A 15,408-nucleotide genomic window follows, 5' to 3' on the forward strand; every position below is an offset into this window, starting at 1 on the left:
TTCATCGGACTGATCGTCCGTTTCCACCATCATAGTAACCATGTTGAGACAGATTAGAATCATGATGGAGATGTCAAAGACTTGCTGCGTCACAAAGTCAAACACCATGCCTTGGACCTTGTTCTACATGAGAAAGAGGACACGAAAATTGGATGAAGTTGAGATTTACTGAGGTTACAACCAAAAGCATCATATTTTTAATAATCTGAATACAAATGGAATAACCCAGAGAAACAACATACCTGTGGTCGAGGAATAGGTTTTTGGGGCTTCTTGGACCCCAGTTTTTTCATGGCATTGTAGTACTTTTTCTGTTCCTCTGTCATGAATATATCCTGACCTCCAAAGTAAAGGGATAAAGAAAGATTTGGTTATAATCACATTCTGACACTAAAATGGAAACTCCTAAAGCAGAATAGGGGTTTAAGAGACAGAACAGGTCTTATCTTTTTCTTCTGCTGGTTGAAGTTGTCAATGATCACACCAATGAAGAGGTTGAGGGTGAAGAAGGAGCCAAATATGATGAAAACAACAAAGTAGATGTACATGTAGATATTGACTTCATAGTCGGGCTGGTCTTCCACCTTGGAGGGAGGTACAATGTTAAAGGTAGTGTTGTTGATTAACTTTAAGAAACAAATTGACACATGCCAAATGCGATTATTGACTTTCTTGAGAGAAACTACCCCCAGCAGCCAGCTTACTTAGGTTTGGACAAAGAGTGGAAACAGGGTAAACAGCTAGCCTGGCTCTATCCAAAGTTAATAAAAATCCTTCCGACAGCACCTCTAAAGTTCACTTATTAACACCTGTTTGTTTAATCTATACAAAGGTCAAAGGCCATGGTCTGGTCAAGAAATAAAGTCTTGTCTAAAGTTAGTCCAGACTAGTCTAGTTGTTTGTTGGCGGCTGGCAGTAGCTTCATACTCTTCTCAAATAAGCCAAGTCTTTCCCAAATGTCAAACTTTTCCTTTAAAACCTGCAATAACAGTCTTGCATACAATGAAAAAAATAAGCATTACAATATTTATTGAAGCAGCAATAAACCTACCTCTCTGGAATCCACAGCTGCATACATAATGTCCATCCAACCTTTGAATGTGGCCTTTCAAAAGAGAGACATGACTAAATACATTTGTAGAAACCAAAAAAATTTAAATTTTCATCAAAGAAACTCAAACCGAAAGTGATGCATGTCCTGTAGTACAGCGTATGGTACAGTGTATGGAAAGAAACAAGTAGATGAAGAGAAGGGCATGGACAAACACTGAATATGTACAATGAAATATTTACAATGAATAAGAACAACAGATAGCCTCAGGGTACTGTGAAAGCAAATGGAGTTTGAAGCAACAGACCTTCAGGTGAAGCACATAAAGAAAAGGAAGAAACAGAAAACTGCAAAAGCAAGTAAGAAACCACGTTAGCATGAAATAAGAAATGGAGCCAGAAACTGAGACAACAAGAAGCGACACTCTCACCACTTGCAGCAGGGCCAGGTAACCGGCGCCCACATTATCAAAGTTGATCTTGACGTTCTTCCACCTGACCTCGGTAAAGTTTTGTTTCATGAGGGCCTCACACTGGGTCTTGTTGTTGACCACGTCGACAGGAAAGTATTCCTCTGATGTCTGATTGAAACAGTAGTAGTACTTGCCCGCAAACAAGTTGACCCCCATGATACTGAAAATCAGCCAAAAGATGAGGCAAACCAGCAACACATTCATAATGGAAGGGATGGCACCCACCAAGGCGTTGACTACCACCTAGACCAGACCAGGAAAGACAGGATATGACATGAGAACCAGGAATCAAACAGCTCTTTCAACCCCTCCGAAAAGACACCGCATACTGTTATGGCATTACACTGGGTACTTAAAAAACCTGTTCAACCCCTTTTTTTTTTTTACAGGCGGCATTAAGAGCAGAAGTTCAATTCTCTAATGATTTTATGTAGTCAAAAATAAGCACTTAACACCACTGTGATGTACATACTGAAGTGCGGGGGAGAGCAGTTTCAGTCCCTTTCTAATTAGAGCAGCACTGATGTGACTCTGAGATGCTCTTTGAACTGTCAAAGCATGTGGCAAGAAGTGCTTAAGGGATACTCAAGCACACACTCACACATACACATTCACACACAAACACTTACCACACAAATACCGATATAACAAATCTATAAGAATCACAGGTTTATAGTGTAAAATGTACAATTTATAAACTTTTTACGTAAAACAATAATTTGGGGACATTTTGTGGTTTCATGATTAGAGCCACAACACAGATAACTATTTACATGTTTTATACATGGTAGGATAAATAGTACGTTGTATTATATTGTTGTATATTGTACATGGCATGAATGTGATTGACATGTACTGTGTGGTACTACATAAATACGTTTTATAAACAATGTGCATGACAGTTGCTATAAATCATAAGAGAAAAGAACGTGTGCTATAAATTATTGTAGCAATTGTACACTTTACTCTATTATTTCACCTTAATACATACGTATTAAATAAATATAATCCAAAAATAATAACATTAAAAATGATAGGAACATTTGACTGTGTTGTGAGAAATAGTTTATAATTTAAACAAAAATAGATTTATTAGATCATAGACTTCATAAAGCTTAAGTCAGTTTAAAGAAATTAATCAAAAAGTGTTTGCCATACCACTATGAAGTGTCCACTCTTACCACCCCAACCCTAGGCAGTCAATATTCTTAATCTTACTGAGCCTTTCCATAGCTAGTCAAACAATATAACATTATAGCAGTAAAAGAAAAATCAATTAAACTTGAATAATTCCCACCCCCACCCCAAAATCTAAATCGTTCTAGCAATCCAATCTGATTTCCCCGTAGATTTATCATAGCCAGTAGTAAGCTCAGCACATAGTGAACTGCTCACTACCAGTGTTAAGCAGGCCCACCAGCAGCTCTCAGGCAGACAGCTGAGCATGCATGTCTTTGACAGACTCGTTTTATGGAGCCATATTCCCTCCTCATTACAGACAGACAAGGAGGAGCTCTAGAGCAGAATTCTCTCAGCGTGTACACAACCTTCAAAGGCTTGTGTTAAATCTTACATTTGTGCTGTATAGCGGCCACACTGATAAAAAAATTTTTTTCTAATGTAAAATGCTTTATGTGATGTTTTTCAAATACAATTACAGGCTTTAAACCACTCTTTGCCTTAGTGTTGGCATTGCACTCGCTGAGAGAATGATTCTCTAATACTCGATCTGATTTACAATTGAACTGCTTTCAGAAATTCAGTGTTTAAAAAAAATGAGGCCATGCTGTGTGAAAGCATTCTCAGAAAGAGGGAAAATGGCTTTCAAAAATGCATAATGTGCATAGGCAGTTATAGTACATGCGTGTTACATGGCATTGTGCAATCTCAAGAACCGCTCACATCAATAAATCAATAAATAAGAGAAATGTGTGGATAGAGAGATAGCGGCTAAAGAGATAATAGGTCAAGTTTAACTTACATTTTTTTTGCATCTGACGAGCCATTCTGATATTTAGAGTATATGTTTTAGTTTGTATGGGTGCCTGACAAATATCTACAGCACAATATGGCTCCAATGCTTATTTATTATGTGTTGGCCTGCTCAAGTGAAGACAAACCATTACAGTAATTGGGGTTCAGAGGTTTCATCTAAAGGCCCCATGATAGACAATAACTATAATAAAGAGGAAACTACCAAAATCATTGACCTTTTAAAATCTTTGGTGGATTAATTTAAACGTCAGCACGTTCGTCAGGAAAAGGGGGATTTACTGAAATATGGCAAGGGATGCTGTCATTCCTGTACAATGCATTGCTTAAACAAAGTACGACCGAGACTACAAAGCATTATTAGAAAGAGAGAGCAAAGCACGTTGTCATGTAGCCCATATCATTGCATGTTAAGCAGTGCAATGTGTCCAATTGAAGCTGCACTGCTTGTTCAGCTCTGTTGAGTTGTGATGCGTCTTAATGTAATACACAACCAACAGGGATATCCAAGTTCTTATCATTCTAACTTTCCAGAATCTCTTTCATGCGGTGTCATCTCTCCATTCATGTACTTCCCTATTCATTCATTTATTGCTTAGACTTCAAATATTTCATTATCGGTTTAAACAAAATGGTAACTCAATTGATGAACATACACATTATAGTAAAAAAAATGATACAGCAGGATCGAATTCCTCGGTTTCCCTTTGCGTGACTGGGCTACCCTCACCTCTCTTACCACGTACTGTACACCCAGTGAATGGGGTCATTCATAAGGGGCACTGGTATTGGCATTATTACACTCTATTAAAGCAAATGAGCCATGACTTCAACCCCAAAAATGACATAATAATGAAGAGTTCTATTTCCCCTCCCAGAATTAATAAAAATTATACCCATACAATTTCCGTGAAACATTCATGGCAGCATCCAAAGAGCCTATCCAGGGCCTAAACGCATTGATGTCTGTTTGTGCACAATGGCATCAGATTTTAGTCACTGGATATCTAGAATGAATGAGACTTCACAACAAATGTACAATAAATCCACCCACTAGATAACACAGGCCTTCTTCTCCTGCTGGTCTGTCATTTTTGGGACGTAGTAAAGAGGGGAAACACATTGTCTGTCTAGGGTTGAGAGTGTTGTCCGAACGTTTAAGTGCAACCTATGGGCCACCACCCACTCAGACCCAAACTCAAAGTCAGAGTTTACATGGGCCTGTTGTTGCCTCCCAGTTTCACTTCCTGTGGGAGTGGAAGGCAACAGGAAGCCAGGGCCTGCTGTATAAGCTACAATATGTGATGCCATGACATGACAGCAGTAATGCCTCGTGTGAAATGGCAGGCTAGCATATTTGCTAAGCTTCTGCCTGCATTCCCAAAGGAAGGCACTAACAATGATTATAAATTAGGTATATAATGTTTACAAAAACGTACAGTGATATTATTCTGCCACTAGAATGGACTGATAGCAGATCTGTCGGTCAGATCGTACGACCCAAAGTGCTGACACTGGCAGAAGCTTAATAAATATTTTCCTCCCAAAGCCACAACACTTTAAGTGTGTGGTTTCTGTCTCAGTCCCTGATGCAAAAAGATCCTGGACAAGCAGGAGAGTGTGGTGACCCTCTAGCGGCCCAGTCAAACCGGGTTGAGGTGGAGTGAGTAGTGAAAGGGATAAGGGGGTGCGGAATAAGAGGGGGTAGAGGGGATGGTGCATGTGGAGGGGGAGGGGTTTCTCAAGTAAAAGCAGTGGTTGAGAATTAGGTCAAATGAAGAGATAATTGTTGATTTGAATGCTCTACAAAATTGCATGTACGTTTGGTTAGCTTTGACCAATTTTCAAGAAAGAAACAAAGTAAGATGAAGTAATCAGAATTTCTAGGTTGTCACTTATGTGATGAGGCAGCTTTGTGAAAAAAATATTTCTGTTGCTCTTTGGGTATTTTTCATTATGAAACAAATCAGTTTGCTTTTTTTTTTAAGAGATTCAATTGAAATGCATGTTGTTCTGCTGGCAATGCAACTTAACTGTTACTTTATTTAGTCTCCCAGCTGCATCATGACTTGTTCTTTCGCTCTAACAAAGGCATGGTACAGGATTGCGCATGGAAAGGTGACTTCTAGGCTTTATCTCCTGGTTTCAAAAACAATCCCCCAATATTTAGGAGTTTTTAGTCCTCTTAGTTTGTTTTTTAAAACAGTTCTAGCATGCTTTAAATTGTTGAATGGGCATGCGGAAGTATCAGCTGCTTAGCTTTGGATCTTACCCTCATCCCTTCAAAACGTGACAAGGCTCTGAGGGGTCTCAAGGCCCTTAGTGTCCTGAGTGATTTAATGGGCCCTAGATCGGAGTAGCCCAGCGCATTAGCTACAAGGCTGACTATAGACACCTACACAAAAACAGAGAAGCAAAAGAGGTTCCAAACTGTTAGAAGTGAGAATATTCACTAGGAAAGAGAGACGGCCCTGACATAGGCGGAGAGTTGATTGACATACACACATAAATCTTTGCATATATATGCATGTATAATATTGCATTTATACATGTATATACACTGAGAGAGAAGGTTAATGTTTAGTATAGGTCTTATGTGCGTAGTATTTTTAGTAGCAGTGTGCCATAGAGATTGTTTTTCTGTTATTTTGGGGTAGTTGACGATGTGAAAAGTCCTTTGTACCTGCAAAGAAATTTGTGGTTGAGAGAGAAAGAGAGGAGATAGAGACATAAGACTCAATCAGAGGGTAAATTAGGCAGAAAGTGCTACATGATTTAGTAAAGATACAAGCAAAGGGAGTGGGGGAGCAAAGGAAGAGGAGTTGGGGAGGGAGGGAAGGAGAGAGGTCACCCTGTAGAAGCTGATAAAAACCCAACAGACTTGAGAGCCTTACCCTTGCCCCTCTAACATTGTCTCTCCATGTCGTTCTTGGGCTGAGGCATAAAATCCCATATAATTTAAGACAGACAAATTAATGGAACCTAAGAGAAAGAATACAAGTAAACATGTACAAATGTGTCATTTTGCCATTTTCTTTCTCAGACATCAAATCAGATTGTCACACAGCATTTAGAGTCAAATAGGAGAGACACGTCACATGAACCACACACAAGAAACAAGGATGGAGGTAAAGGGCAGACCGGATATAGTTATTAGCACTGGATGGCACTGAAAAGACAAAAATACACAGTCGAGTTACACACAGTTAACAATAACAGCACACAACCTCAAAGAAACTGGTGCAGCCCCTCTTACATCCGGCAGCAGCCACCGAGGCATTACATTATGTCATTAATTCACAAAACTGTATGTTTCACTATTAACAGAAACATATGGTAATAAATGTTAGAACTCTTAGCTCCATAATAAAGCAATGTAAATTTAGGAATTATGGTTTGGTAATTATGAATCCCCGATAGGTGCTCTAAGCTAAACATACATATACAGTATTAAATCTTTAACAAATGAGGAAATGGACAATGGGGATTGTACCAGAATGACTTGATTGATTCATGTCAAGTGTGGCCATTACAAGTTTACTGCTGCACAGGGAAGCTTTGTAATGAAGGATTCTTTGGCTGAATGTACATTGTTCTAGATGCAAAATACAAGAGTGGGCAGCTGTGCTAGAATTAGGTCAAATAGAGATAATTTGTTTGTTCAAAAGTTAGTACATGAAAACAGGAATTGTATCCCCGGGAAGTCTTTTTGTTTTTTCCAAACTGCAATCAGGGTTTGTATGCTGGAGGGACTGAAACAGGGGGAGTACCAGTTCCTTACAAATAAGGAAAAATATCAACAGTGAACACATGTGAAAGCACCTCCAACCAGTCATCGACACCAACCGGTCAAACTCACCGCAAGAAGTACACAACATCCAAAGCTTACCAAAGTCACGGAGGGAGGTTTGAAACAGGCAAAATCTTCATTTTGACTGATGCCATTATCAAATAGATTACAAGAGACCAACCTTTTTTCCATGTAAGGGTGGAATAAATCAAAACGATGTGAAGAACAGCAGAAAAGGTGGCAACACGGATTCAGACTTCTTACTGTACATGTGAATGTTGGACCATGTTCAAACATTGCGTCCAGGGTGTCCTGGACAAGGCCTTTATTTAGATTCTGTTGAGTTTTCTCCAAGTACTTACTTAACCTTGTCTCTCAAATAAGTTAGCAGCTGTTCTGGTGGAAAGACAGTAAAATAAAGATTTTGCCTTGATCTACACTACAATGTTTGGGGTAATTGTCACCTTCAGCCTGACCCCTTGGAGAGCCCCCCTTTGGGGTGCCTGGCCTCTGGCCCCCTGCTGGGCCAGCTGTGTGGTAGTGACCTCAGCGCCTCAACGTCCTTCTCACAGAGTTCTGCAAGGCAAGGCCAATGACATCTGGGGCTGTGATCCCATGATGACGACAGCACAAACCAAACAGAAATAAACCAAACTAAAAACAAAGGGAAAAAAACAACAAAACAATGATAATAATCTGAGTGTAAAAGAAAAATGAATAAAGTATGACACCTATTATCCTCACATTCACACACCTCAGTATCACTAGTAAACTAGAATTACTCCCCCTAGATATTTTGTCACGTTAAACAATTAATATGAGTAACATTTGGATTATTCCTTCTACATTATGAATTCTTTGTCCTACAATGTAAGCAAAAAAACAACAACTCTGCTTTACTTTAAATTTATTGGTTGTTTAATCCCATAACTATGCTACAATTTTGTTGTTTTTTAACTGATTTAACAAAACCCTTTACTTTCTAACACTACATTTCTTTCCCCATGCCATTTGTAGCCAATAAATAACAGTATACAAAACATTCTTATAATGAAAATCAAGAAGACACTAATCAAATGGGTAACAGAAAGAGACAGTAACATGGGAAATGAGAAGGAACACACTCACACAAAGAGTCAGGCACATCCACACTCAAAGAAAAATACAGGCCGGTCTAATGATGGTGCCCCCCGTTTCTGAGTCCATGGCAATGGTTTCACCCCACAACACAAAACGGTAAAGGCACAGTCAGGCCACAACACAACCCAGACTCATCAAGCACAAGTCTTATTTGTTTGGTGGGGGAGCACTAGTGAAGACCAAACTTACCGCCGGCCGTCTGTCACCCACCATCATTACATCTCAGCACAATATCACCACATTCCTGAGGTTACACTTTCAAGAGGGAATGAAAGGAGGTTGGGGAAAGAGGGGAGGAGGAAGGTCACTCCCTGTGACATGTTCACAACTTGGGAAACGTAGCACCCTGCACTGTCCCAAGTGTTGGGCTTGACAACACACCTACAGGGAGGGAGTCTACAATGGCAATAACCAGAATCAGTACAGTGTGGTATGATTACAATTGCTACAAGCTCAATATGTGCTGTGTGTCAACCTTGAACCTATGTTTTAAAAATACCTGTATACTGAAGCTTTTGAAAATATGTTACAAATGACTACAAAGCTAACCTGTGCTTGTTTAACAAAGAAACAGCTACTGAAGGCTAACCTAGCGCGTAACATTAATGGTATTGTCTCCTCTCCCTGTGATGCATTGAACGTGAGAGTGAGACCTAAACTGGCCTGGATGAGTGTATACTTTCCTACCTAAAGGGGTTGTGCTGTGTTAAACTGACTCACACAGCTCCGGAGCCAGGCCTGCCAGCTTCGCTGTCTTGTGCAACCTTTGCTCTGGGTCTGCTTTCCAGCGTGCTTTGTCGGGACTCTGCGAGCCTCCTCTTCGTGAGCCTGCTCTTCGTATTGTAGTTTAGGATTTTAAAAGGTGTATTTATAAAAAATTGTCTTTTTTAAAACGTCTCTTTAACAAAACCGTCTTCTCAATAAAATGTTTGTCTCCAGTGTGTGTGGCCTGTAGCGTCCGTCCGCTTGAGGCTCTCTGCTCTGCTTCTTGAGTCAATTCCTCAATCAATCCTCCACACACCTGCAATGGCTGGGTTAAATCAGATCAACAACACCACACTCCCTCATGTGACGTGTTAGTCTGGCCCTAACCATCACCTTACCTTGCCCACTTCTCTAAAACACACTAGATTGATATCATAGCATTTAATATACTGTACATATGTGTAATTTCGAGCTGTACAGACTTTTTATAAATGCATGAATGTAGAAAATTAGATGTACATTGTCTATTGTATGTAATAAATGTATGTTTGTTGCATGGAGTCAGGGATAGAGGAGCTTATAATGAATCAACATGGCAGCCTCTGGCCATTGATAGGAGTCCATTCACGGTTATTGCCTGAGGTGTTGGACACTGCAGATAGGTGGTTAGTTCAAGGAGAAAACTTAGAAATCAGGGAAATTCTTATTCTATCCAAATTATGCCACTGCAGATTACCTCTTGATTCAGCATTAATGTGAAATACAAATGCTTTAATCTTCTAGCCATGAAAATTATCCCCTTTATTTCTTTCCCAGGTTGGAATCTAATTGAAATACCCCACAGTCTAAGGTTACGTAGTTTTAAAAATAGACAAAATAAGATTAAAACGTGATAATATATCTAACTAACAAATAAGAATTTCCCATGTTACTGTTTTCAATCTTGACTGACACAAGGAACAGAGAAGTACACAGAGAAAAAGGACAAAGGCACATCTCAAACATCTTGCAGGTCAGAGACACAGGCAAAGACAGCTTTACAGAGACACATCTTTGACACGTCCCATTACTCTGAGAATGACTTGAATATGGTTGTTATCAATGGTTATTGACCGTCTGATTCAAATTTTTGCTTAATGGCTTTGTGTTCAAATTGTAATCGTTTATTTTAATTGTGCCTTAAAACATTATAATTGGTGTCTGTACCAAGTAGGGAAACAGACAAACAGTTTGTTGCTTGTGGCACACTGGAAAAAGTGTTTTAATTCACAAGCAGAAACATGATGTACATATTTAAGCATCTCAGACTGATAAACCAAGTACAAAATAGGGATTGTTGCGTGTTGGAGAAAAGGTGACTCTGGCATGAGTGCAGTTGAAATAGACAGACTGAAGTCTTGTAAAACACTGTCCTTATAGCGTGAGTAAACCAAATAAAGAAAGTTCCTATTGTATACAACATGCCTTCTCACCTTTTGCCATGACGCAAATATTCAATTGATAACCTGACCTTTCAAGCCTAACCACACCCAACAGACAACAAGAGTTACAATTGTAACAACATCATACCTGGTGTCCATATAGTATATGCAGTGCATATGATGTGTTGTGTAACAATCTAATAAAGTAAAAGACAAATTATTACAGCAGAAATTAGCCTTAGCCCTGCTGCTTTATAGACTGTGTTTATCTTTATACCAGTGTGTTGCTGTTGGACCAGGGTGTGGTTGAGGACCAAATAACTGCTCTTCTTCTCTAATAGATGGAAACAATTGCTGGACTTACATCCACAATGAAGAAGTCCAGCCAACACCAGGCATTGGTGAAATACTTGACAAAACCGTATGCGACCCATTTCAGCAACATCTCCAGGATGAAGATGTAGGTGAAAACCCTGTCAGCATACTCCAAAATGATCCGAATGGTCTTCCTCTGCTCAATGTACACATCCTCAAAGGCCTAAGGAGAAACAGGAAACATACATCAGCCGTGACAGAGATGACAAGGTAAATATTACATCTAATGATTTATGATTCCACTAATGAAATTTTAAACCGCACTACAGCCGCTCATTGTTAATCCCTAATCGTGATTTACCAGATTTGAAAAAATCTGATCTGTGTGAAATTTTTCAAATAACTCCACAGCAAATGTTGATTTGCAGCAGTCTTTGCTCTTATTTTAGTAGCATTTGACATGCTTAGAACAAGGTCCTACTCCATCCACAGCCATAGATACCCTGTTTGATAAATAGTAAAATCCATTAATCACAGGTACTGCTGGCCCTTCCCCCAACCCAACAGCTCAGAGACTGACTGCATCACAAGTTTTACCTCCTCACTGCCATACTGTACTGTAAACACACAGTGGTCCTTGTGAAGTACCTTCATTTTTAATAAGTCATGTTCATTCAATCTTTGTCCAGTTTGGATTTTCTCAGGTCAGTAGAATGTGTGTTTCATTTGATGATGAATATAAGTTGTGATCTGAAGCTTTTCAACTGTTTATGTTGCTTTATGTTTTAATTTCTTTATGTAACAAGCCTGTAGTAGGCCTCTTTACCAGGGCACCGCTACTGAGGAGGATCATGAAGATGATGAGGGTCTCAAACCAGTTGTGCTCCACAATCAGGTAGCAGGTTTTTCTCAGGTACCACCATCTCTTCCACCAGCCCGTAGAAATGTCAACGTCACAGCACTTATACTTGGCCACACAACCTGAGGACACAGGAGAAGAGACAGCATTTGATATAGTTACGTAGAGCAGTTACAGTTCTGTGTCTATAATTGTTTAAATTTTAATCCTAAAATCGATATATGGGTTTTTTTAAGAATTATTTTTCTGCTTAGTGCTTACACAGAGTGGATGCAACATTTCTATTTTATTGTTGTCATTCTTATTGCATTGATTCCTCTCCTTAATCTATTTCATGTAGTGTTAAGGCTTTATCTATAAATGTAAAGTTATATGTATTAGTGTATTTGTGTATTAGTGTGTAAACAGAAACTTTCAAACAGACAGACAGAGACAGACTTATAAATAGATGAAGTCTCCATGGGTGAGTGATCCTTCATTATGAAACTGTCCTTCACACCTATCACCGCCCTATCGTTTTCAATGAGTCCAAGGGAGTCTCTGTTCTATGGAGTGGAGGTAATGGGTGCCATGGGAGCAGTGGTCTCACCATCTGTCCAACACGCCTCGGGTTCCAAGTATTCCTCCACCGGCTCTACCACCACCTCCTCCACAACATCTGGCTTTATGTCGATGGTACTGCCCTCCGACGAACTGGTATCATCCAGCTGCAGGGACGCAGACATATGAGCACACACACATACACAAAAAGAACCACAGGAACAAAGTGTCAGTGATTCAAAACCATTTCTGTTTTTTACTGATTTTTATTGGAACCGCTCATTGTGGAGAAAGCTGACTCTGGAAATGTCAGTTTCATGTTATGTTATGTCCATTTCCATCCAATTGTTTTGACTTTGTCTTTAAAAAAGGAAAAAAACTTTGAGGACTATTTGATCACAGATGATTTTTTTCTCTATTGAGATTGGCATCATAACAGTTTTGAACATCATATATCATCCACATGAACACTAAAATGAAATATCAAATGTCAGATCCTCTACTCTGAAGGTCTTCTAAACGCATTTTCTCAAAAGGCATATATCAGCAGATATCCATTTCACTCCAGCCACTCTAGACTCTATTGAGTAATGGAGTTATATCAGTGTCTGAACGGGACAGAGTAGCCAGCCCCACCCATGGCAATTGCACGGCGAAGAGTAGCTGAGGATTATAAGAATAAAAAACACAGCATCACATTTACATGTTATTCTAAAAGTAAAATAAATGATTTAGCAGTGTGTCTAAATGGTTGTGTTATTGTGCATGCTACACATTCCAGTCTGTTTTGTGTTATTGCCTGCCTAAATACTTGTGTGATAAACTATTAGAAGTGAATAAATTAAATTTAAAAAAACTCCTCTAACTAACCTCTTTGCTGTTCTCATTTTCCGACTCGCTGCTGAAGTCCTCCGTGTTAAGGTTCTCAAAGTCAGACTCTCCCACAGCAATGGGCACACAGACGGTCAGGTTTGGGTTGTGGATAAACGACATGTGGTCCTCATCAATCATATACTTGCCAACGCTGCTGCCAATGCCACTGGTGGTGCCATTACCATTCTTGACATAGTCCAGATCACGGTTGATGTCCACCCCGGTGTGGTTAGCAATGCAGTTTAGTTTCTTGTCATACATGTCATCTAAAGGCTTCTGCTCGTCCTCCATCTGTGGTTTCTTCAGCAGACTGGCCACCAATATCCGCACCTTTGATTTGATCCATGCAATGCCAATCTTGATACGCCTGACAGAAATCTGCAGGTTGTTGGGCTCACCGTCGTCATCTGTTGCAGCCAAGTTGTCAGCACTGAATGAGCTCAGCAGCAAGGCAAGGAATAGATTCAATACCTTTGGACACAAAATGAGAAATCAGTAACTGGATGTGGAATGCCACTTTTTCAATCTCTGACCACGTTATAATTATTTAAAGATGGGTTGGGGAGCCAACAGTCTGTTGCACATCCTCCCAGTCAAGACACTCACCACCAGGTTACCAATAACCATGACCATCATGAAGACAATAAGGCACATGGCCTGGCCCGCCACCTCCATGCAGTCCCACATGGTTTCAATCCATTCACCGCACAGCACCCGGAAGACGATCAGGAAGGAGTGGAAGAAGTCATTCATGTGCCAGCGAGGCAACTCACAGTCTAGAGAGATTTTACACACACAGTCTTTGTAGCTCTTGCCAAACAGCTGCATGCCCACCACAGCAAAAATGAAGACAATGATGGCCAGCACCAGGGTCAGGTTCCCCAAGGCTCCCACTGAGTTTCCGATGATCTTGATCAGCATGTTGAGGGTGGGCCATGACTTGGCCAGCTTGAACACTCTCAGCTAAAGTAAGGGGTTGGTGGAAATCGATATAATTTAGTCCATTTTCACTTTACTAACTTGCTGCACACAGTAAATAAAGTCAACTTTGCTAAGATGCTAACTCTGCATGCTTTCTCTATTTAGAAATCAACTAAAAAATGAGCATTTACCAATCGAAATGACCGCAGCACAGACAGGCCCTCAACGTCAGCCAGAGCCAGCTCCACTAAACTCAGCGTTACAATGAAACCGTCAAAACAGTTCCAGGCCTCCTGGAAGTAGTAGTATGGATCCATAGCCACCAACTTAAAAAGCATTTCCCCTGCAAAGATTCCTGTGAACACCTGGCAGGTAGGAAAGAACACAGATTAAAACAAATGGATTTGAACTAACACCATATTTCACAGGACATGTGAGAATGTAAAGCATGATAGGTGGTGAAACTTGTTGCGACCAATTATCTGGGTTGTGCATTACAGATCCATCACATTATACATTTTTCCCATGGTAACTGTATGTTAATAAATTACCAGTAGGATAAATCCAATTATTTAAAGAGGCAGCAGTTTGTGTGTGTGTTTGTTGTGTGTGTGCCAACTGTTCTGTAGTAAGTAAAGGTGAAACTGCACTTCTGTGATCTCGTAACAGCTCTAATAAATTACTGAAGGTTATCCTCAAGCAAAGTGAATAAACGCACAATGTAAGTGTATATGTATGTGAGTGTGTGTGTGTGTCAATGACTCACAAGCTGACCTACAAATTTCCACCCGTGCCACCCATTTGCCTTATTTTGGTAAATTACTCTGGAGCACAAATGTTAAATGACACATCTCTGTGTTGTTTCTATTGTAATTTATTACCTGCTCACATTTATGTACCCACACACACAGTATATAGTGACACATTTCATTTTAGGACGATGACACAACATATGTTAACAAATGTGATACTAGGGCTGCACGATTATGGCCAAAATGATAATCACGATTATTTTTGATCAATATTGAGATCACGATTATTTATCACGATTATTTGTTGATTTTAACCAAAACAAATTTTATAGTCACATAGGCTATTTATAACTGCTTGTATGTTGTATAGACATACATCTGCAACACATGTAAACAAAAATTAGCTATTTGAAATAAATAGACTACAATGTATTTAAAAAAAAAAATGTATCTCTGAGAAAGCTCCTTTACTTGTTTTCAACAATAACTGATTAAAAGAGCTAGGGAGAGAGAGGGAGTGCGATGGACGTATATGCTTCTCACAAAGTGACTGCTGACTCATTATGAATGGGTCCAG

At 39.7% G+C, this 15,408-nt stretch overlaps 1 protein-coding gene and 1 long non-coding RNA gene across 2 annotated transcripts in view; one reads left to right on the forward strand and one right to left on the reverse strand.

Moving 5' to 3' along the window:
- Positions 1-5,190, forward strand: part of LOC116693305 (uncharacterized) — an 18,162-nt gene extending 12,972 nt beyond the window's left edge. Inside the window, exon 4 of the long non-coding RNA XR_004332888.1 lies at positions 5,180-5,190. This is a non-coding gene — a long non-coding RNA (uncharacterized LOC116693305). The remainder of the gene's footprint in view (positions 1-5,179) is intronic.
- scn8aa (sodium channel, voltage gated, type VIII, alpha subunit a) overlaps positions 1-15,408 on the reverse strand; it is a 45,441-nt gene that overhangs the window by 4,896 nt on the left and 25,137 nt on the right. Inside the window, exons 15-26 of the mRNA XM_032522192.1 lie at positions 14,271-14,444; positions 13,765-14,121; positions 13,156-13,629; positions 12,335-12,452; positions 11,713-11,867; positions 10,936-11,109; positions 5,788-5,910; positions 1,482-1,766; positions 1,052-1,105; positions 447-584; positions 243-347; positions 1-123 (exon numbers count right to left, since the gene is read on the reverse strand). The exon at positions 1-123 is cut by the window's left edge and continues 49 nt beyond it. Of these exons, the coding sequence (XP_032378083.1) occupies positions 1-123; positions 243-347; positions 447-584; positions 1,052-1,105; positions 1,482-1,766; positions 5,788-5,910; positions 10,936-11,109; positions 11,713-11,867; positions 12,335-12,452; positions 13,156-13,629; positions 13,765-14,121; positions 14,271-14,444 (2,280 nt within the window). The remainder of the gene's footprint in view (positions 124-242; positions 348-446; positions 585-1,051; positions 1,106-1,481; positions 1,767-5,787; positions 5,911-10,935; positions 11,110-11,712; positions 11,868-12,334; positions 12,453-13,155; positions 13,630-13,764; positions 14,122-14,270; positions 14,445-15,408) is intronic.

Source organism: Etheostoma spectabile, chromosome 7, assembly GCF_008692095.1.
Source record: "Etheostoma spectabile isolate EspeVRDwgs_2016 chromosome 7, UIUC_Espe_1.0, whole genome shotgun sequence".
Lineage (NCBI taxonomy): Eukaryota > Metazoa > Chordata > Actinopteri > Perciformes > Percidae > Etheostoma > Etheostoma spectabile.